This window comes from Calypte anna, chromosome 4B (assembly GCF_003957555.1).
Source record: "Calypte anna isolate BGI_N300 chromosome 4B, bCalAnn1_v1.p, whole genome shotgun sequence".
Taxonomy (NCBI): Eukaryota; Metazoa; Chordata; class Aves; order Apodiformes; family Trochilidae; genus Calypte; species Calypte anna.
The window spans coordinates 9,176,781-9,200,069 of record NC_044249.1 but is presented as its reverse complement, the minus strand read 5'-3'; the positions used below and the strand labels follow the sequence as shown (position 1 = coordinate 9,200,069).

The following is a 23,289-nucleotide window of genomic DNA, read 5'->3' as shown; positions in this document are numbered from 1 at the left end:
AGCATTTTCTGTCTCAGAGGCCCAAATTCCTATGAGAGAATTAAATAAGTTGATCTTAATTGCTTTAGCCTGCACTGGAACATTAGATCATATATTTTTACTTTATAAGCCCTCGTTATTTAGCTCTTAAGAGAGGTTGGATTTGAAGAGGCTTTGTCAGAGAAGATCTAGAGCTCTCTGACTGCAAAAGCTGTTTTTTAATTGAACTGGGATACTTTGCTTTCCTGGAGTCATAGTTGGTGGTGTTACCATCAAGTGCTGAGCAGGTAAGTTCCTGAAGAACTGAGATGGCAGGCCACAGGTGTGGGAACTGGAAGTGCTGATGGTCTGTTGTAAGAATAGAAGGGGAGGTTTAATGATCTTTCTTGAGAGGGAGAATTTGCACAGATGTTTGATTGAGAAAACAACCTTGAGATTATTTTTTAATTTTAAGTTAGTTCCAGGTACTCTGTTTTTATTATTTTCTTCATGCTATTTCTAAAGAAATGAGTGTTCTCCCTGTGCAGGCAGCTGTTGAGGTAAGAAGATTAGTGGTTTGTTTTTCTTCAACATGAAAGAGTGATCTGAAAAGCACCTTTTTTTTCTTGAATCATTCCCTGCTATAGAATTTGAGCTCTCTTTTTTATCTTGAGGGGTGTGTGTGCTTTCAAGTAGAGAGTGGGTTATTTTGTTTTGTGATGGAGAAGCTTATGCACCTGCAAACTGATCATGCCTTCTGATATGAAGTCAAAGGATGCCTCTGAGAAAAAAAATAAATTAAAAGGTGTTCTGAAAACTAAATTGTATTTCAACAATTACTGGAAGGTAGTGTGTGAATTGGGGTGGTGGTCAGCAGCTTGTGGTTTGCAGCTCCTGCAGAGAGGCTGATGACATTCAGCCTATAAAATTCTCTCAATTTGGTTTGAATACGTGCTCAAAAATTCTGATTTCACTCTCTGAGTTCTTGCATTTGAAAGTGTAAAGTTGTATCTTGTCAATCATATAGCATTGTTCATATTTTCTGGATTGTATTTTGGTCATGTTAATTATGTGTGTTCTAGTATTTTGGCTTTAATGTATTGTTGTAGATTGCTTCATATAAAGCCTAATAACATGAGAAGCTTGAAACAGACAAATAAGGTTTCACTAGTACCCACTAACTGATACTTTCCCTCTAGTTGATGACTTCAGTGAGGAATCATCATTTTATGAAATTCTTCCTTGTTGTGCCCGTTTTCGCTGTGGTGACCTCATTGTGGAAGGCCAGTGGCACCACCTAGTTCTGGTCATGAGTAAAGGCATGCTAAAGAACAGCACAGCTGCACTCTACCTTGATGGACAGCTTGTTAACACTGTTAAGGTAAAATAAATCTTTAAAGCCTTGTTTTTATTGCCTGTAGTAATTTTTTTCTCTCTCTGCATATACGTGTGATAGAAAAAAATCCAAAAACCTGCAACAGAACAAGGACAAAAAAACCCAAAACACCATACACAAAAAGAAAACCCAACACTTCAGAAAAACCCAAACCCAAAAAAGGGTCTTTGCTTTTCAGACCCAGTCCTGGTGCTGTTAAGGAGGAGATCACAAATACTTTCTTAGACATGAGAGAACAGTAATGCTGAAGTGGACATTTTGTATTGACTGTGATGCAAGCATGGCATGGCTATGCTGCTGACAATAATTGGAACAGTGATAAAAGCTGAAGTAGTCTTATCCCAGTACCCTGTAACAGGTAATTTTGAGTAATAGGGTGATTATAGGGTAAAACATCTTAGGAAATTTATCTGTGGTTTTCTTTTCCAAACTGTCTTACCCCTCAAGAAATATTATCCCCTTGTCAGGGACAGCTACTGAGGTGTCCAGCATTGATATTATTTGAATGCAGATGAAACACGTGGAGTTGTAAAAGTCAGTATCTTGTTGTTGGGTGGAAGGAACAAGAACACCAAATGCAGAGAGCAGTGAGGAATGCTGTGAACCTGTCCACTGAGCACAGAGTGTTCCTGACCTGTAACTGCCAACCAAAGAGCATTTGGCACCTGGCAGGTGTAGGCCTGAAGGCAGTAACACTCCTGGTGTGGGCTACACATTTGCTATTGTTACTGTACTGCTATAGGTAAAACAGTATTTTGACTTCTGAAGTTTACCTCTCAATAAAACCCTTTGCAGAAAGAGGACTATAGTAATTTTACTTATTATGGTAGCAGCTGTGATACATGAGTGTGTATCTCGCCAAGTGTGACTGCATTCAGTTACTGGTAACAGAATTTTTACAAGGTAGATAGAAAATGCCTGTGACATTGTTACTGCCATTATGTATAGACCAGCATCTTCTTGATGTATTCATTTTATCAAATTGAGTTCATCATGTTTGCACTTTAGCTCAAAGCAGTATAATTACCAAAGGATTGCTTTCACCAGATGAAGAAGGATGAGAAAGAACACAAGGTTATGAGATGGTCATTGCTTTTTGCAAAATCAGTAGGACTGTGGTAAAGCTCCATGTTTTTAGAAGCAAGATACATCCATGTTCTTTTGAATTTTTAAACACAGAACTTGAATGTTGTCAGTCAGCATTTCCATATCTATTGAAAGCCATTAACTTCTGATCTTTGCCTTTACCTTCTTGTTAATGTTCTTCACTCGCTTGCTATATGATGTCAGAATAGTGTCCATTATATAGCAGTTATTTGGTACACCACTTAATTTGCAATTCACTTCCCTGCATTTTCAATCTGTCTGCTTCCTCTTCACAGCACCCATGTTATCTCAGTAACTTCACTATTTTTTTTCTCCCTTTCAGCTTCACTACATTCATAGTAGCCCTAGTGGGTCTGGTTCTGCCAATCCCCCTGTAGTCAGCACAGTTTATGCCTACATTGGCACACCACCTGCACAGCGCCAGCTCTCATCCTTGGTGTGGCGTTTGGGCCCGACACATTTCCTGGAGGAAGTTTTGCCTGCCCCTGGTGTCAGCAGCATTTATGAGCTGGGACCAAATTACGTCGGAAGCTTTCAAGCAGTATATGTGCCCTGTAAGTACAATTCAAGTGGCAACTAGTAGCTTGGCTTGGCTCCAGTGGAATCTTTCCTGTGCATATTGGCAGAAGATGTCAGAAAGGAGGGTGTGTGGCTGTTCGTAGGAAGAAGAGGAGTAGCTGCTGGTGAAGAGGATGACAGAAACCCAGATTACTGTTCTAACATACTTCTGATAGTCCTTGAGATATGATAGAAGAGCCTTGTGTTTCTCACTTTGATTTTAAACCAGTTAGAAATGCTAAAAGCTGTTATTATTCATACCTTGTATTATATTTATCTGTAGAAAGTGAAATTGGGAAGGCAATTTAACTTCACAGATTTAACAATAACACTCATTTGCAAATCTGCAGCGTATTTGTTACCTTAAATACAGCTATCTTGAATTTTCAATGTTTTCATTGTTTCAAATAAGTCAAAACAGGAGAAAAAAAGCCAGATCAAGAGGGACTGCAGTGCAGCAGATAGTCTTTAAGCACTCATTGAAAACAAATATGGGCAATTCTGTTACATTTTTTTGTCTCCTTGTGTGAAACTGACAGGAGTCCAACACAAAAATATGTGAATAACCTTGTTAAAGAGGTGTGTCCATGACTCTGCTTTTAACTGTTGATACAACAGGTTCATTAGCTCTGGTAAGGCGAATTGTTACGAGTAAGATTTTCCTGTTCTGTAGAGCTCCCTATTTATCTGTGCAGTTAGAATACCTCCTCACTAACATCAGTATTACACCAGAAGTTGCTCATTTTACCTGGCTGTCACAGGCTTCTCAGTGAAACATAAAGAAAAATGGGGATTGCATCAAGTTGTCTTCTCCTTGCATTGCCTTTCCCCGTGAGGATTATAATCCTCTCCAGCTCTTTTGGAGAGAAACTGTCACCAGCTAAGGAAGAAGGCAGTGACTGAGCATGGCAGGGAAACAAGGTCCACAGGGAGTACACAGAGTCTTATTTTGGCACTTCTGTGAGTGGTAGGCAGCTGTCAATCATAGTGTTTGCAGTGCCTCACAAGAAGCATCCACTTCCAGAGCAGTGGATACAAAATATTAAAAGAACTGTTTTATGTATTTTCCTTTGATGTCTGGGCCTTTTGGTCTTTATTCAGTGCTGCCTCTCTTGTACCATTCTCTAAGGTGGTTTTCTTAGCAATCCATGGTAAAAGCCTGTTGTCACAGGCAAAGATGTACCAAATCCTTCTCTATTTCTTGTTTACTTTGTCTTATTTTGCTTGGCAAAGGGAAGTAAACAGCCCTTACGCTGAATGCAAAATGATTTCAGAAGTGATTCTGCTTTCCAAAAATTCAGATGAGGGAGCACCACATCTTCTGTCACTTGAACAAACCAGTCTGTCATTTGCCATTATGGGTTAATATTGTAGACCTTGAAAAGAAATGTTTGCTGCACCTTGCCTTTTCTCTTAAATAGTAGATCTATTCTATGACTTGTGTTCTCAAGCTACTCTTCAGTGCAAGAAAACAAGTATGCAAAGACAATATCAAATCTCAGCTATTTGTGCAATCTTTCTGTTATACGTAATTTGCTTATGATGTTACTCTTAAAGCTGAAAAGAATAACAGTCCTATTAGTGAAATTAGCTTTTATTTTATCTTTAAGGCAAAGATTCAAAGTCTGAAGGAATCAACCCATCTCCAGTATCTTTGGTACCAGAAGAAAAGGTCTCTTTTGGTCTCTATGCACTGTCAGTTTCTTCATTTACAGTGGCAAGAATAAGGAAAGTTTACAACAAGTTGGATAGTAAAGCTATTGCCAAACAGGTATGTTGGTAAATGAGTTGGCTAATATGCACTTCTTGTTTGCTTTTTTCTTTTAGCTACTTTTAAGGCAGTTAGTTCAATGCAACCAGGAGCAATAATGACAATAGTTGACAGAAGAGTTGCCCATAATAAATTTCATGCTTTTTAAGAAAAATTTTAAAGTTGAGGGAGATTTTATTTGTGTTCTTGAAATGACATGTAGGTATGTATCTTAGTATCTTACGTAGATATTTTGGCTTTTTAATGTAGATGCTGGTTGTAGTCCTGTTGTAAAACAAAGATAGTTCCACAGTAGTTCAACAGTATTTCTACTGTTGCTGATAGCTTAGTCCTCTGACTGTGATTCAGATTTGGAAAGCAGAATATGAGTTTTCATTTTTCTTCAAGTACATCAAAAAACAGTGAATTTTTTGTAGAGTGGACCATATATGAAGAAAGGCTGAGAGAGCTGGGGCTGTTCAGCCTGGAGAAGGCTCTGAGGAGACTTTATTGTGACCTTTCAGTATATGCAGGGGTATTGTGGGAGAGATCTGTTTATCAGGCTGTGTACTGAACAGGACAAGGGGCAGGGAATTTAAACTGAAAGAAGGTGGATTTGGATAGGACATAACTAAGGACTCCTTATGAGGGGGCCTAGAGAAGCTGTGAATGCCCCCTCCCTGGAATTGTTCAAGGTCAGGTTGGATGGTGCTTTGAGCAACCTGGTCTAGAGGAATACGAACCTGCCCACAGGAGTGGGAACTGGGATAGTTGATCTTTAGATACCTTTCAGCCCAAACCATTCTATCATCTAGTGGTATTATTTTTTAAAGTTAGATTTATCTTTAAACTTTGAAGACTGGAGATTTCTCTTTATTTTAGAGGCTGTCCTAATGACTCTAGCATAGTTCTGTTTTGTTACATGTTACTCACTCTTAATAACAGAAGGAAAATACACATGTTCAGGCCGACATAAAAAAGACATCTTCCCTTCAACCCTTGCTTTTTTTCTTGTTTTGTTCAGCTGGCAGTTTCTTCTCATGAAAATGCCACACCTGTGAAGCTGCTACATAACTCAGCAGGGCATTTGAATGGACCAGCACGTTCCATTGGTGCAGCTTTGATAGGATACTTGGGTGAGTTGAGTTCTTGAGAATTACCATATTTAAACGTGATGTAATTACTTGCCAATAAGGATCTATGTCTAGAAGGTAAATAAGGTAATTAATGTAATTAATTGTTGAATGTTGATTGTACATTGAATTTCTTAAACATTTTTATATTTTTAAGAACATACTATTATCTTTTTTCATTTTTGTCAGCATGATATGCTTGTTTGAGTTATCATTATAAAAATAGACTTAATTTTACCTTAGGTCAGAAACTGTTTTCCAGTGCAATATTTTTTTCATCTCCTCTTTTGAAGTGTCATAGTACTTCCAGTGATACTGTTCTCATAATTCAGGCAATACTAGAATGCAGATTACTTGAATGTATTCAAAATTATTTTCTGCAAGAAATAGATTTGATTTTATTTCAATTCATTTTCTCTGCCTATGCTCAGGAGTAAGAACATTTGTCCCCAAGCCTGTTGCCACTACACTGCAGTACATTGGTGGAGCTGCTGCTATTTTGGGACTTGTAGCCATGGCATCAGATGTAGAAGGGCTGTATGCAGCTGTGAAGGCTTTGGTCTGTGTGGTAAAGAGCAATCCACTAGCCAGCAAAGAAATGGAAAGAATCAGAGGTTATCAGGTATGTAAGGAATATCTTAAACAGACCAGGCTGATTGAATTTCACTGTATGTTCTAGCAGTTCCCATGGAAATTCCTTGTTGTGTTGTGGTAACCTGGGTTTCTGCTCTTAAGTTAGCTGAGCTCTTGGTTAGTTAGCATAGATGACTTACTTACAATGCCTCTTAATAGAGAGGGTGGAAAGTGCTGCTCAGCAGTTGTACTTATCTGCTTTGCTGAAACTGTCCCTTCTTCAGAAGTAGCAAAGAGTAGCACAACTGTGGCTCTTGGGAATCCACCTCTGCAAGCCTGGGACCTTTTCTCTCCATGATCTGCCAGCAAGGGAAGAGCTAGACACATGAAGAAAAATGTGAACAAGAAGAATCCTAGAATCAACATTTTTAGGAGACTGCACACACTTTATAGCCAATGATGCTGTTTGGTTTCAGGCTGAATACTTATTAATTTTCCGTTGGGGTGGGGAAAGTGCAATCAGTTATGCAGAAAGATTGACTGACTGACTTGAAAAGATCTCCACGTAGCCAGTGCATTGTATGTTTCTCATAAAGACTGCTTTACTGAAACATCAAGTTTATGCTGTGTTTTGGACAGTGTATTTACAAACCTTCTAATGCTAATGGCTAGTACATGTGTGTCAAAACATACTAATCCATGTAGTCATGGGAGCTGTCCCACCACGTTTCAGTGTAATTGCAGTTACATCATAGCCATGCAACCTAACACAGATCTCCAGCTCCTCCTGCTTTATTCCCCATAATCCGTGCATTGATATATCAGCATTTCAGAGAGGGATTCAGGCAGTTCATTTTCACTTTTGGTATTTGACCATTCACAGAGACTTTCATGGCTGCTAACCTATTAATGAGCCCTGTGGTTTTGTTGTCCCAATATCACCATTTCTTACCTTGAGTGGGACAGCATGCTGAAGGCCATCCTTAGGCTCATCTCTGGTGAGCCTGGCTTTATCCCTTTCCCCCTTCCATCCTAATTAAAAGCCCTCTCAATGAGGACTGCCTTTGCACATGCTGAGGTAGATGTACCTCATCTCTTGCCAGCAGACTCGGTGATGCATACATTTACCATGCTCCATGGTCAAAGAACCCAAAGCCCTGCTGATGACACCAGTCCCTGAGCCATGATTTAACCCTTTGACTCTTCCACAGTGAAAGGCTGTGGAATTCTGTGGCTTAGATGCCAATATCCATTTTCTGTGGGTGCTGGGAGCACAGTCATCCTCCTCCAAGTAGCCACCGTTGCTCCATGAGTAAATAGCAGCTCCTCAGCTACCTGCCCATGCAAACTGTCCCACCTCACCTCCGAGCCCCTCTCCTCACCTCCGAGCCCCTCTCCTCACAGCCGTGCCCCTCTCCTCACATCCGTGCCTCCCTCCTGTTCGCCATGCTCCTCGGGGGCATTGGAATCTCCCACCTTTTCTGTGCCTGATCGGCTGCCGCATTCTTCCCGGTCCCACTGGGGCTGTGGGTGGGGGTGGATCCCTGAGCTTAGAAACCCCTCAGCACAATGGGATCAAACCCTCTCCTCGGGCTCACCTCGAACTTTGTCACCATTGTTGCTGCCTCACTGACACAGATGACCTCATGTCCCCATTGTATTGAACTCTGCGAGTAGCATGGTTTGAGAGGGGTTCCCAGAAATTTATATTCCTTTAGTAATGTTTCAAGGAGAATGGTGAAGCTGAACGGACTGGTATGCTGATGGTTGGAGAAGTTTGCATCAGAAGATGAGAAATAACAGGAATACATCTGTCAACTTGTTTGTTCCCAACCCAGGTTATAAGATGTTAAAGTAGAAATGGGGACTAAAAGGATGACATCTATGGCCATGCCTGCAGCAACAAAGCGTAGCAAGGAAAAAATAAAGTCAGGCTTACTGAGTTTTATGTTGTCACAGCTACTTCAATTCCAGAATACCTCTCACTTCCTCATGCAGTACTTTAGGGATCCTGTCTCTAAGTGTGCCGTGTCCACAGTTGCTGATCTAGGGACACAACTACCTGAGAAGTTATCTTGTGCTGCCTTAAACTGTGTCTGACTGCCAGAGACCAGAGGTATGTCTGTGCATGGCAGATCCTCAGGATGTAGGTACTGGCTGCAGTGTAGAACAGATGTCTTATTGGCTGGAAGTTGTCCTGGATGTGCCCCCTTTCTACTCAACCATAATACCCCTTCCAAACTTTTTCACCAGGAATATCAACTCTCAGAGTGATTTTAAAGACTGTCTCTAAAGGGACATTTCATCCATGCTTCTTTATGTTCAGACAATGTTGCTGTGTGTTCATAGGCCACTAATTCCTCTTGTGTTTCCTTGTTCAAGTTGCTGGCAATGCTATTAAAGAAGAAACGATCCCTTCTGAACAGCCACATACTCCATCTGACCTTTTCCTTGGTGGGAACTGTTGACAGTGGGCACGAGACCTCCATTATTCCCAATTCCGCTGCCTTCCAGGATCTGCTCTGTGATTTTGAAGTATGTAAATCTGCACAGAACAGTGATGATACTGGATAGTGGTTAAGTCAGGGGCTGACAGCATACCTTTAAATATTGAACAACAGCAAACTAGGGTTTTATTCAGAGAACTTACTATTTCATAAATAAGTACAGTAAAGCAGCTGAGTAGCAAGATTATTAGTAACTTGTTCTGCTGAAACAGCTTGAATCACTGTAGAAACAATGACTGAGTACCACAGATGTTTCTGCTTTTTGTTGTTCTGGAAGATAGCTTTTGTAGTTTTCTTTCCCCAGCAATTTCTTTGAACCCATGTGTTCTACTGCAGTAAATATATCAAGGCATGAAAAACCTGCCAAAAATAACAGTAGGGGGTAAACTTTCAACATCTCACATAGAAATCACTTGATCATACATTCCCTGCAAAGTAAATAATAAAGCAGTTAGAATTCTGCCAACACAACCTATGAAATATTTAGGTGGTGTTGTGTTAAACTAAGGAAAGTAGAAAAATTCAGAAAGAAATGCTAGTGTTAGAGAGGCTGATAAACAGTGTTACACAATGTGCAGAACTCATCATTTAGTGTTCAGTCCTTTGGCATTATCTGTACCTGACACAGGCTGAGTAATAAAAGTGTTCTGAGTCCTGTATACTAAAATTAATAAATATACTACTGTTGCTATTAATCCAGTTATAAGATACCAGCTTAATAGCACAAGTTCATCTTGCATAAATGGCTTTATGGAATTATCCATTTCCTTTTCTTAGATGTTTGAGTATTTCAGAGCACTTTATTTTTGGGCCTTGTCTATGAAAAAACTTGTGCTGCTTACTGTAGCCTTTATTTTAATAATATCAAGTGGTCTTTTTAAATTAATTTTTTGGAGACCTTAAAGGTCTTCAGTGCACCCAGCTAGCCCCCTGTCAAGGATCCCCAATACACTATTAACTGTGGTACATAAAAAAGAGGAAATTAAAAAGAAAAACCTGAACCTCTTGGGTTTTTTTTTATTTGAGTGGGGATCTAATACAGAGAAAGTTTGTCACCCATTAAGTTCTGTTTTTTAAAAAATAATAATAAAAAAAAAGTTTGCCACGTCTGTACATAAATTGTGTCATATCATGTAAAAAGTTATTCTTAAACATTTTAAATTAAACTAATACTTCCTGTATGCTTACAAAATTCAGCATAGACTGCATAGAAGTTACTACATCAACCAGGTAATATTTGTAGTAGAGCTCTTAAGGTAGATGAACTTTTTAGCAGAGGAGTGTGAATCACAACCCAGCTCTTTTTACAGGGAAACATGAATTTTTCTGAAAAACAGTCTTTTGGTCTTTTTTTGTTTGTGGAGTTCACAACCTCCCAAAGGAACCAGCTGAGGGATTTCATCAATGGTATTGAGGCATTCAGACAGCAACTGGAGTGCATTTAGGTCATGTCTTACCTTTTTTTCCCTTGAAGACCAAGGACAACTCGAGAGTTAACACACTTAAGAGACAAAAAAATCCTAACACAAAACAAAACCAAAAAATCTGCAAGTAATAGAAGAAACTTTGTAAAAACCCTCAGGTTTTGGCTTTTTAAATTTTTTTTCTGTGTTCAGAAATTGGTGACTCAAACATTGGACTTAAATTGGATAAATTAGTTGTTCTTCCTCTTGTGCTGAACAGGAACATTCTGATCATTTCAGATTGTAAGAATGGAAGAAAAGCAAAAACTATAAAACTATTAATTTAAGCCACTTTTATATGTCAAAGCACAAGTATTAATTATGCTTTGTTCAACAGCAAGTCGATTTTTACATTTGCAGCTATCATTGTGAGCTTTCTGTCTTTTATATCTTTTATTACTTTTATTGATTGAGCAATTGATTTTTTAAAATTTATTTTTGTGGACAATCTAAATAATTTAAAATTATGTGCAGGAAATGCTGTGTGGAGACAAAAAATGGATAATCAAGGAAGACCTTGAGCTCAGTCTTGGCAGAAGACAGTTAATTTTACGGAGATAAAATCTTCACTTGGGCCAAATAACATTACTGCAGCATTTCACATCAGTCTTGTAAGCCCCAGTAACTCCCTTGGAGTCATTGCACTGTGTGTTTAAAAAGAAATTCCAGATAGTGTGTAACTTTTTTTGTCTAGAAAAAACTTGAAAAAGGTTTTCAACATGATATGCTAATAGAGAGTATGTTTGTATCAATGCCTGGGGTATATTTAATACTTACCTGAAGCTGAAGAATAAACAATTGAGAACCTTGCAGTGAGATTTTGAGTGCAATAGCCAAGTAAATAGTCATGTAGATGAACAGTTTTCATCTCTTCAGGCCTTTCATAACCCTTGATATACTAATGTAAATTTTAAATTTTCAAAAGCAAATTTGTGTCCAGATCATTATTGATTATGCTGTGTTTCAGGTCTGGCTTCATGCACCCTATGAACTTCATCTGTCGTTATTTGAGCATTTCATAGAACTTCTCACAGAGTCCAGGTATGAGCTGATGCCAGCCCAGTAATTAGAGCCACTGGATTAGGTAATACATAGAGGATACTCCAGTTTTAATTTGCCATGTCCTTTCTTTTCTTCTTCTAGTGAAGCAGCAAAGAATGCAAAGTTAATGAGGGAATTCCAACTCATCCCAAGACTGCTCTTGACTCTTCGGGATATGTCTCTGTCCCAGCCTACTATTGCTGCAATCAGTAATGTGCTCAGCTTTCTGCTTCAAGGCTTCCCTAGCAGCTATGACTTGCTCAGGTAGCCCACACCTATGATATTTCTGCCTTCTGTGTTTTATTATGTTGGTGATAATACTGGGGAGTAAATAACATGAAATGCTCACACACTGAATATTTTAATCTAGAACTAACTGAACTAGGCACAGGCAATAATTTTGTTAATGTCTTGATTTGCATGTTATATGCAGCTTGTATGTAAAGAGGAATGACTGATTGACTAAACTTCCTTAAAGTCCTGCAGGTGAAAAGTTTAGGTGCTGTATTGCAGTTCCCTTGTTCATGTGAAGCACTAAGAATTTTTCTTAAATACCACTGAATATTACTTAAGATGTAGTGTAGTGATACTTCTAGTTAAAATGCAGCTTTGATTACTTTCCCACATGAAGGGTTTAGTTCTAGGTTTTTTCATAATCAGCTGTGCAGAAAAATATTTAAAGGTGTCAGATATAGTACTATTAATTCTGACTAAAAGTTAAATAATTGCAGTTCAGACATACAGGAGTATTTCAAATGTTTTTTAATAAGTTCAACTCCTTATAAACAGAATTTTTCTTGTCTCCTGTTTCATTATAATGGAAATGGATAAAATATTGCAGAGCTTGGATCTTCTTTGCATACAAGTGGTCATGTTTTCAGTTTCTCACTTTAAATACAGTAAAAGGTGTCAGAAGCATCAAGCTGAACATCTTACTTTTTTAAAATTTCATGGGGCAAAAAATTATTCAGGAATAAGAACTATTAATTTTATGCTTAAATGATTATAGAACAGGTTTTAGAATGCCTCAGTGTTTATTGTTCTCCTTCCTGTAAATAAGACCAAAAAATGTTGTATAGCTAGGGACCATTTCAGGTTAGTTCAGAGGAAAGAGGATCATCTTACACATGCTTTTCTTTAAGTCTCACATCATTGCCTTGTCTCAGAACACCACGACCTTGTGCTACATCACCTCAATTTATAGGCATAAATGTTCTACTGGAGTCAAGTAATCACTGCTTTTTGATGTAATACTTGTTCAGCTGTAGTGGTTTGAGTATTTTGTTCTGCTTTCTTTTGTTTGTGGTGTTCCTTTTACTAGGACTTGAGTGGTATCTTCTGGTTTCCTTTCTTGAAACCTAAAATTTCCAGGGTCCCTTACCTGCAGGCTTGTCTGCAAAGATTCCATTAATTACTGAACATTAATTTTAGGTTTCGGTTAGTAGCTTTAGATGGGGACTTCTTTTCTTAATCTTCAGATATGAGAAAGTTGATGGTTTTGGGTCTCACCCTCTCACTAGTGTTGCACTTTCATATTTAAGGTGAACTACTGATAGATGAGAGTGTGTCTGTCATAAAAATGAATGATGTTTTTCTTTCTGTATACATTAAGGTTTGGACAGTTCATTTCTTCCACTTTACCTACATTTGCAGTCTGTGAGAAGTTTGTGGTCATGGAAGTTAACAATGAAGAAAAGCTTGACAGTGGTAAGTGACAGCATGGCTTAGAAGCAGTGGAAGATACTTAGTGGTGTTTTCTGTGCTTAAATACTGAACAGGTAGAAACCTAGAAATGTTAGCAATATTGTAAGTTTGTTCTATGCTGGCTGCCTCTTAACTGTTTCAGTATTGCATGCAAAGCAGTGCAAACCCCATGTATTCTTGTTTTGTATTCCTTCATTTAACAATGTATGGTATTGTTCTGCTTTCTCCACTTGCTCCTTCAAATCAGCTGTGCATCTCTGCTGCTCTGTGGGGAGAGAAAAAAGACAAAACCGGATTACTAGGTGCATCTGCCCTCCAGGTATGGAGGAAGTTAAAGAATTCGCAAAGACAGAAAAGTTATGTTTTTAGGAAAAAAAAAAGAGTTTCTTTACTATCTTTCAAGAATGTTGATATTGAATTGTTCCGAGACCACTTCTGCCCTAAATTAAAAAGGATTATGCAATTTTGTTTCCTTTCAGTGTGCAGCTTCTTCAACTGATGATGAGTTGGGGAATCTGTTGAAAGAAAAGGAGACAATTTTTCTGTCTTTTTCTTTGATTTGGAGGGAGTTGTGAATTATCAGGACTTTTTATTTGAATTCCCTTTCCTCCACACACACTGGAGTGCATAATGCAGAATGTTTATCCAGCTGCAGTGTTGTGGGGATGGGGCTGGAGTGTGTGTTCGATTGCTTTTATGTCTCTACCTCCAGGAGTGACTAGCTTAGCTAATTTGAGCCACCTCATTTATCTGAAAAGCTGTGGTTCCCTTTCATCCATTCTTCAACTGAACTGACTGAACTCTGTTTTGATGACAATGATGCTCCAAGCATTTCTCAGCAGTGTGTATCAGGCTGCCTGCACTGTAGCACAGCTTCCTTGTGACCTGAATGGGATCAGGTTTCCCGTGCTAATAGACTCATAGAATCATAGAATTGGCTGGGTTGGAAGGGACCTCAGAGATCATCAAGTCCAACCCTTGATCCACTACCACTGCAGTTACCAGACCATGGCACTGAGTGCCACATCCAGTCTCTTTTTAAATATCTCCAGGGATGGAGAATCCACCCTCTCCCTGGGCAGCCCATTCCAATGCCTGATCACCCTGTCTGTAAAGAAATTCTTTCTAATGTCCAACCTAAATCTCCCCTAGCACAACTTAAGACCGTGCCCTCTTGTCTTGTTGAAAGTCATCTGGGAAAAGAGCCCAACCCCCCCCGGCTCCAACCTCCTTTCAAGGAGTTGTAGAGAGTGATGGGGTCTCCTCTGAGCCTCCTCTTCTCCAGGCTGAACACCCCCAACTCCCTCAGCCCCTCCTCATAGGGTCTGTGCTCGAGTCCCTTCACTAGCCTGGTTGCCTCCTTTGGACTTGCTCCAGGACCTCAATATCCTTCCTAAACTGAGGGGCCCAGAACTGGACACAGTACTCGAGGTGTGGCCTCACCAGCGCTGAGTACAGGGGCAGAATCCCTTTCGTGGACCTGCTGGCAATGCTGTTCCTGATCCAGGCCAGGATGCCATTGGCCTTCTTGGCTACCTGGGCACACTGTTGGCTCATGTTCAGCCAATATATGTATATGTAATATACGTAATATATATATATAATATATATATAAAACATATATATATATATATATAAATATATGTAATATATGTAATATGTAATTTATGAATAGCCTTTCAAATGTTTGAATTCCAAAAGCCAAATTTTTCTCGTTTTCTTTCTTTTTTCTTTCGTACTTTCTCTTTAGGAACAGAGGATGACTTTGGAGGACTTGTTTCAGCTAATCTAATTCTGCTACGGAACAGGCTTTTAGATATCCTTCTGAAACTTCTCTATACATCTAAAGAAAAGACAACTGTTAATTTGCAGTAAGTACAAAAGAACTTGAGATAGAGAAAGGTTATGGTTTTGTTTCAAGGTGAAGATTATTCAGCCCCAGTTTGATTCACAAGCTGAATTGCATCGTTTTACAGGAACTACTGAATGATCTATGCAGATGTCACTGATTTAGCTTTGGGTGTGCTGACAGTGATGAAATGTTGATGAAATGACAGTGAGTTGTATGCTGTCAGTTGTGGTATCAAAAATAGGAGTATCAAGATAGTACTAAGTGGATACTGGTGTAGCTAACACATACATTATTGCATTAACTGGGTCTTTTTTCTGAATCATTAAAAACAAAGTTTAAGGCCGTGGTTGACAGCATTAGTAGAAACTTCAAGTTAGGAACAATAGAAGTAAATATAAGCAGGAAAGGAAAAAAGATAATAAATCTCTGGGGGTATTGCTTGCTTCTTATTTTTCCTTCATGGAAGAAAAATAGCTTTTGTAAAATTGATCATTTTAAAGCTTTGAGTGACAGAAGACCACAAGTGAGTAAGATGCAGTGGTAATAAGTGTGAATGTCTGGCTACTTCCATCTTTTAAAGTGTTATCTGGAGAGTTCTTTACTCCTCTCTTCTCCTCATGCTGCTTGGTGCTGTTTTCTCATAACTTTATGCATGGTTCTAGAGAAAATAAAATCTGTCAAAAGGGAAAACTTGTGTCTTTAGAGAAGTGGGACAGTCAACTTCTCGTTTTGTTTGAGACCAAATGGCTTCAGTAGGGGCTATTGTTAGCATCACTGACCCTTGAATACTCCTTAGTTCCTTAAAATTGCATGTGAGGGAACATGATAAATAATCTAATGAGGCACTAGAGTCAGATGGTAAGTTAGAGAGGAGACTTAGACATTTTTTTTAATACCAGTTTATTAAAAAGCCATATGAAAACTCTCTACCTATGTACAGCTCAACAGAAAGAATTTGGAAATTATAATTTGTAGACTAATGTTTGCAGTTCAGCATTATACATCTGTTATCAAAAGCAGCAACTGGAGAAATCTCAGACAATGGAATAGTCCCAGGAGCTGTGTTGAGTTTTTCCTTTCTGATCAAAAATATACTGTAAGGGTTCCATTTAACAAGATTTGGTGAGATACTTGTTTTGTAGCAAACTTGCCTAAGAATTCAGTTAACTCTTCAGTGCATCTGCATTTTCTCTGATATTGAAGTTTGCCCAGTAGTGGAGGACATTGATTGTTGCTATCTAATAGGAAAATAAATACTGTAAAATTTGATTACTTTTTGTTTTTTCTCTCTCTCTTAATTTTAGGGCTTGTGAAGAACTGATCAAGACACTGGGGTTTGATTGGATCATGTTATTTATGGAAGAACATCTGCATTCCACCACAGTGACAGCAGCCATGCGGATTCTTGTGGTGCTGTTGAGTAACCAGTCCATCCTTACCAAGTTTAAGGAGGGTCTCAGTGGGGGAGGCTGGCTCGATCAGACTGATTCTGTCTTGACCAACAAGATTGGTACTGTTCTAGGTATGGCATCTCAGCCCCCCGTAACTGAAGGGTTGAGTGGCAGTGTGTGTGCATGTGTGTCAAGGGGGGATTATTGTCTGAATACTGTCTGTCAGGTGTGTCCTTTGTCACTGCTCCCTGTGCTGCATACAGATGCCACTGTGCTTTGATTTTTTACTACCAGGAGTTAGATTTCCAGGCAAAAGGGAGCAGTTCTAGAAAACGTGTACCAAATTTTTAGTGCAGTTATTGCCTCATTATCTGCATTGATACCTGTGTAGCTAATTAGTTTTTTTCTGTTGCCATCATGGTAAGGTTATGTATGTCCCATGGATAGATGAACCTTGAGCTGGGTGCAAGGGTTGCATCACGTAGCACCTTACCTACAGAGTTACTAAAGATTCAGTAAAATGTACTCGTTTACTGGTACTGGTTAGAGCATCTCATGGAGTTATACCTGAGCTGCTTTGTCCTCTGAGTTCTGCACCAATTAGATTTACCAGTTTGGATTTTGTCTATCTTGGCAGCTTCTGCCACGCTACCATCTAAACCTTTCTTTTCCTCTCTTCTTGCCTTCATCTGCACAGGTGCCTACTCACGCTCTCTCTCTTACTATAGACTTTCTTTGCAGGTTCTTAAAAGCCTTTTTATCAAGGTTATTTGGACCTTTACTCCAAGAGATCTAGAATTCAGTATCCAGGGCTTTAATGCTGCAGTGACTCTTGTGAGCATCTCTAACCTGTATGAAATGCATCACCAAGTATCTGAAATAAGAGATGCAAAATCTGTGTATATAGGTTTAGTGTAGATTTCCCAGACCTCTGTTTGTTGTTTGTCTGGTTTTTTTATCAAAATAAGTGCTTTTCAGATTAATGTCCATTCAGAACCTGGTGCAAATCCATCACCCTTAAGTGGGAGTCTTTCATGACCTTGAGTAAGCATTAGATCAGGAGGGCGGTATTAACAGTTCTGAAATTACTACAGGAGCCACCCCCCTTTGTCTTGCAGCAGTATATGATCTGTTTCTTCTCTAAAAATTGGTTTATTTTAAGGAAACAATTCTTAAGTGTTGTTGAAGTGATCTTCAGGAAGAATGCTTTTTCTGAAAATGAATGAAACCATGAAAATGTAAAGTCAATTTCTTCTCCAGCTTTGTCTCCTTGAAATATATGGAAGTATCTGACACTATCCTGTTGTTTTTAACATTAAAAACTGTCTATTAAGTCTTATCTATTCACTGTGGTTTCCCAAAATATCTCTCTCTGGATATTCAGCTAGGATCATAGGATGCATTATTTATTAATTAGAAAGATTAAGGAAAACAGGTTTTCTGAAACTATATTACATGTGCAAACATTTATTGTTAATATCTTGTATCATCTGAGGTTTGTCTAATTCTGATTAAGGTTCTGTACTCTCTTTAAGAAAAAGCTTTTGCACTTCTCTATGCCTTAAAATTTGGAAACCATTGATATTTTAGGGAAATGATTAATTTACAAATGGATTAAATTAGGTTTATTCAATATCCATTTTAACTGTCCAATAACATGAAGATTTTCTTCAGTCATAAAATCTTTCTAAATAAGATTTTGATTTGTAATTAAGTTTGGAGAGTATTTGTTGTGTTTTCCTATCATTCTTAGTATAAAGTGTCACTTTGATGGAACACAAGCGAGGCTTGGAATCCAAACAGATATTTTTAAACTTGTCTCATCAAATGATAGTGACAGATTGTCTTATTTTCATACCTTGTGCACTCCCTTGAGTACACTGCTTGAGTGAGTTTCACAGCATTTCCCTGCTAACATTGTTGGCTTTTTGTGTTTGCTCTTTTTTCATCTCAGGGTTCAATGTGGGCAGAAGTGCTGGTGGCAGATCGACTGTCCGGGAGATCAACCGGGATGCTTGTCACTTCCCAGGCTTTCCCCTCCTGCAGTCCCTTCTCCCCAAGCACACCAATGTACCTGCACTCTATTTCCTCCTCATGGCCCTTTTCCTGCAGCAGCCAGTCACTGAACTGCCTGAAAACCTGCAGGTCAGTGCACCTGGCAGCAGCAGCAGGTGTAATCAGGGTTGCCAGGTAGGGATTATCTAGTAAGATGTCACTATAATTCTGTCTGTCATGAAAGAAAATAATGGATTAACCACGCCTCCTCCTTCTTCTCTGCAGCTGATACACAGTCACAATGGGATGGTTGGTATGGGCATTGAAAGGAGAAGAATTTTATGCTTGCTTTCTTTGGTGTTGTATTCTTACTGGGTTTGGGGGTTTTGGGTTGGTGCTTTTTTTTTTTGGTTTGTTTTGGTTGGGTTTTTTTAAGAGTGGGGGAGCTGCTGTGTTAAAGAGGGCTCACAAGGTTACAAACAAAAGAAGGTAGCTTTTATTTCAGGAAGTTTCTGTGGTTTTATAGGGAGATATCTCAATCATTCCTGAAAAGCATTCTTACTCTGAAGAGGTTGATTTTGGACTTTACTTTATATGTCTGTAAATGTATGATCTGTAGATACTGTATGGTCTATAGCAGAGTCCAAGGAAACCTTGGTGTAGTGCTCTGTGGATAAAAGCCCCACTTCAGATAGACAAGGTGCCTGTTTAATGCATGCAGAGCTAATACTTATTTGTCAGTGGGAACTGGAAAGTAAAAATTGCAGACAGAAGGGTATTTGTTTTCTTAAGAGGAATACCTGACAGCACATGGTGCACTGTGCTACAGTGAAAGAGAGGCATTAAGCTCACCTCCTGCTTACAGCATTGAAGTACTCACAACATTGAACTAAATTCAACTAGCTAAAAAATGTAGCAGTAGCATCCTTTATGCTAGAGATGAAACTTTGTTGGGTTTTTTGTTAGTTTATTTTTTTTCTGTGGGACACCATGTGATTTTTACTGCTAGATGGGACTGAAGTGAGCAGAGGTGATTGTGCAGCATGTGAGTTGAGATGTCTCCTCTTGTTTCAAAGCCCTTCCAGGAAGGTGAGAGTTGCAGTTACATTTGCCCATGGTTAGGAGGAGTTTTTTTCAGTTACATGAGACCTTCATATGGAACTTCTGGGGATGAAGTTTGGAGAATATGAAGCAATGCATTTTTTAGATGCTGCAAAATGAGTGTATTGTAACTATCATAAAAAGCAGTATCAAAATGCTTTGATTATTAGAGAAAGGGATTATTTCACATAATCTTTCTTTTCTTTCACCTCTTAGTTTGACTTAGACTCTATTTGGACTTTCATATTTGGAGTTCCTGCCTCCTGTGGCACCGTTACCTCTTCAATACACAATGTTTGCACAGAAGCTGCCTTCTTGTTACTGGGGATGCTGAGGAGCATGCTGAATTCTGTAAGCAGAGATGTTTTTGCTGGTATTTGAATATACAGAATTGTTTGAGTTTGCCATGTGGTCAAAAGCCAAATTAGAAAAGTTGACGTTTCACTTGTATCACAACAAGCTCAGCTGTGAATTAGGCTAATAATTCTTGGCATTGTCAGTGGGTTATTCTGTCTTACTTTGTTTTATTTATTTACTCAATATTTCAGTAGAAATAGAAGTGGCCACAAAATCAACGCTTTTTTTTTTTCCCACAAAAAGGCTGGGCTTTGTGTTTTGTTGCAATTAAAACAAGAAAGCAGAAGGATAAGATGCTTTGGCAGAGATCATTGAATTTCTGTCCTGATTAACATTGTGGGGGAACATTTCAGACTGCATATCCCATCTGCTCAGAGCTGTACAAGTTGCTGATTTTGTGCATGAACCTTCCACATGCAGAGAAGTTCCTTGAGTATTTATAGCTACATGCTACAGGAAGTTAATTTACTGCCAGAAAAATGTGTCATCTTCTCATCTTTTAATGCAATTGCAAGAGTAGTGAAAGTTAGTTTCTCAGTGGGAAAGTTCTGTTTTTTCTTGGAGCCCACTATGTTCCATGCTGAAAATTACCTCATTACTTGTTTGAAAAGCAGCATCTATTCAGCTGTCACCTGTTTGTTCATAATGTGTTTATAATACACTCTGAGAAGCTTTGCTTCCACTTCTCTCCCATGTTAATACATTCAGAAATGTGTTCTGGACATGGGTACTGGATATGTGTTCATGCCCTGCTGGGGTACATGTTCCTGTTGTCATGTGTTCAGTCTCTTGATGGTGACCTATTCTGCCATCTGTTTGGTCCTCACCTGTTTGAACACATTAGTGACATGCTAAGAGCCACGTGCTGTCTTGTTGTGTGTCATCAGGTGTATGTTCAAATGTGCCATTGTGTTTTGGCTTGATATGAGTCAAGTCATGTTTACGAATATGTATTTATAAATAGTTTATGATGTGACATGCTGCTGTGTGTTCAATCATGGACACATGTTCTCTTGCCACATACTCTGTTGTCACCTGTTTCAGACTCATGGTTTTGGACATGTGTTTTATGTGTTTGTCAGGTTGGTGGCTAGTTCAGCTGTCACACATCGTGGTGGGAAGATTAGCCATCTGTTAGTGTTTCATCAGGTGTTCCTCATCTGGTGACATGCTAGATGCATGTTTTGTTTGTCACTTGGTGAAGTGACAATGAAAATGTTTTTGATCCCTGTGTTTGATCACAAAAAATGTGTTTGATCCCTGGCAGTGTTGAAGGTCAGGTTGGATGGGGCCTCAAGCAACCTGATCTAGTGGGAGGTGTCCCTCCCCATGCAGGGAGGTTGGAACTGGATCATCTTTAAGGTCCCTTCTAACCCTGAAAATCCTATGATTCTATGATTAGGTGTTAAGTCACATGTTGGTACAATGTGTCTTCAGTCACATGTGTTCTCATGTGTTCTGACAAGTGCTCCAACTTAAGTTCGAAATGTTCTGGATTTATTTCTTAAATTTGGTCATGTGTTTGGCCAGTCACGAAGTATGCTTTGCTTGAACAAGTACTTGTCGATGTGGTTGATCACATTTGGCCACATCTTTGCTAACATGGCACAATCATGTGTTTCACTGCATGTTTGACTATGTGTTTGGTTTCATATTTGACCGTGGAGCTCCCTTCTGAAACGAGCGTTCTGCAGTCACTGCCAGCTCTGCTAACGTGCTCTTTGTTTTCCAACCCAGCCTTGGCAGTCAGAGGAGGAAGGCTCTTGGCTTCGAGAATACCCCGTCACTTTGATGCAGTTCTTTCGATATTTGTATCACAACGTGCCAGACCTCATTTCCTTGTGGATGAGCCCAGAGTTTCTGTGTGCCCTGGCGGCAACTGTGTTTCCTTTCAACATCCGACCCTACTCGGAGATGGTAGGAAATCCAGCTCCTTGGCTGTTTTGCTTTTCCCTTCAGTGTTAGCTGTGAGGATTTATCAATGAACAAAGATAGATATACTCATCTTGCAGAAAGAGGTTGGGCTGGACGTTTTGCATGTGGGTTTTGGAACTGAGAGAAGTGCATGTTCACCTGAAGGGCAGTTGATGTGCAGTGACACCTGAAGCTTTATTCTGGGGGAATGTATGTGGTTTATTTGTGTTTCTCAGTGGATCAATTTCACTTACATGCAAAATATTAGCTTAGATTTTCAAAACAGAGACTGCCTGTGCTTGCAGCCCTCTGCTTCTGAGAGGCTTTACTGCCTCCCACTTCCCATATCTTATTTTGTGGCTTTACCACAAAACCATGTTCTATTATAACCTTGAAACTACTCAGTTCAAGTCAGGGTCTGAATTCAACTTTGCTTGCATTGCCACCTGAAGTAGTCTTTAAGTGTCATTTACAGGTAATATCATTTCTAGAATATGAGCTGAAAGAAAACAAGCATTTATTAGCCAGTGTCTAAAGGTAATTTTACTAAGAACATGGAAGGATAGTTAGGCTACAGATTGGCAAATAAACAAGTAAAGGTATGATAAAATGCTTCAAGAAGTACTTACTGGTGACATGCTATCTTTTTGTGGTCAATAGAAATGGAAGGTCAGTTTTTAAAGGTCTATGCTGATGACTCTCCAAGATATTTTATTTGGCTTTTTAGTTTAACTTGCACTTCAAGTGGATGCTGAGGGTGATCTCCCTCAAAAGAAGTGCCACAAATGGTCACTGATTTGGCATTCACCTGTATAGAATTTTTGGAGGAGCCTTGTGTCTCCAAGCAGATCTTACATCAACTACCAAGTCCCTTGAAATTTCCTGTAGCTGCCTGACAGATTGAGTTCTCTGCTGCTTGAGGTCTCTCCTGACTCCATCAGATTGTTCCTCCAGCACTTCCCTCTGCCCAAATGTGGAAAACAAATGAAAAATCACTTAGCTGAATAACAGCCAGGTTCCCACAACAAAATGCCAGAGCCCAATTTTAGCCAGGAGGGCAAATTCCTGAGTGATCTTTGAGCCTTTCTGAGATTGCCACGAGGATGAGAAGTACTACACATTCAGGCTTCTCTTCATTTCTTGGGAAAACTCTCCTACTGAAGAAAAATGAATATTCAGAACTTCACGTGTGAGCTGATGACCCCATAAGCCTATTGAGGGCAATCATATTGTCTTTCATTAGATTTGGAGCATGGCATTAGAAAAAGACTGTCCACCTTTGGGATTTGACAACTGTTTTTCTGTTTATGCTTTTCTTACTCCTGAAGAGCTGGCCCCTCAGAGGTTTTTGTTCATCAGAAACAGGAAAGATGTAGAGAGCCTTGGGTCTTTTTAGGGAGGGGGTGGAATGCAAAAATAGAATTCAGCTGTTTCTCTGTGTATTACAGAACTGATCCTGAATGTAATGATCTTGTAAAAAGGCTTCTTG

At 39.2% G+C, this 23,289-nt stretch overlaps 1 protein-coding gene across 5 annotated transcripts in view; it reads left to right on the top strand.

Annotated features, from left to right (window-relative positions):
• Window positions 1-23,289, top strand: part of WDFY3 (WD repeat and FYVE domain containing 3) — a 153,518-nt gene that overhangs the window by 93,021 nt on the left and 37,208 nt on the right. For 4 of the 5 annotated variants that reach the window (XM_030450431.1, XM_030450427.1, XM_030450428.1 and 1 more), the window contains 14 exons: window positions 1,158-1,339; window positions 2,784-3,015; window positions 4,630-4,790; window positions 5,794-5,905; window positions 6,334-6,524; window positions 8,858-9,010; window positions 11,413-11,486; window positions 11,589-11,750; window positions 13,099-13,193; window positions 14,941-15,061; window positions 16,347-16,564; window positions 18,388-18,623; window positions 19,746-19,880; window positions 21,624-21,803. In XM_030450431.1, coding sequence (XP_030306291.1) covers window positions 1,158-1,339; window positions 2,784-3,015; window positions 4,630-4,790; window positions 5,794-5,905; window positions 6,334-6,524; window positions 8,858-9,010; window positions 11,413-11,486; window positions 11,589-11,750; window positions 13,099-13,193; window positions 14,941-15,061; window positions 16,347-16,564; window positions 18,388-18,623; window positions 19,746-19,880; window positions 21,624-21,803 — 2,252 coding nt within the window. The remainder of the gene's footprint in view (window positions 1-1,157; window positions 1,340-2,783; window positions 3,016-4,629; window positions 4,791-5,793; window positions 5,906-6,333; window positions 6,525-8,857; window positions 9,011-11,412; window positions 11,487-11,588; window positions 11,751-13,098; window positions 13,194-14,940; window positions 15,062-16,346; window positions 16,565-18,387; window positions 18,624-19,745; window positions 19,881-21,623; window positions 21,804-23,289) is intronic. The other variant, XM_030450429.1, reaches the window with a different exon arrangement.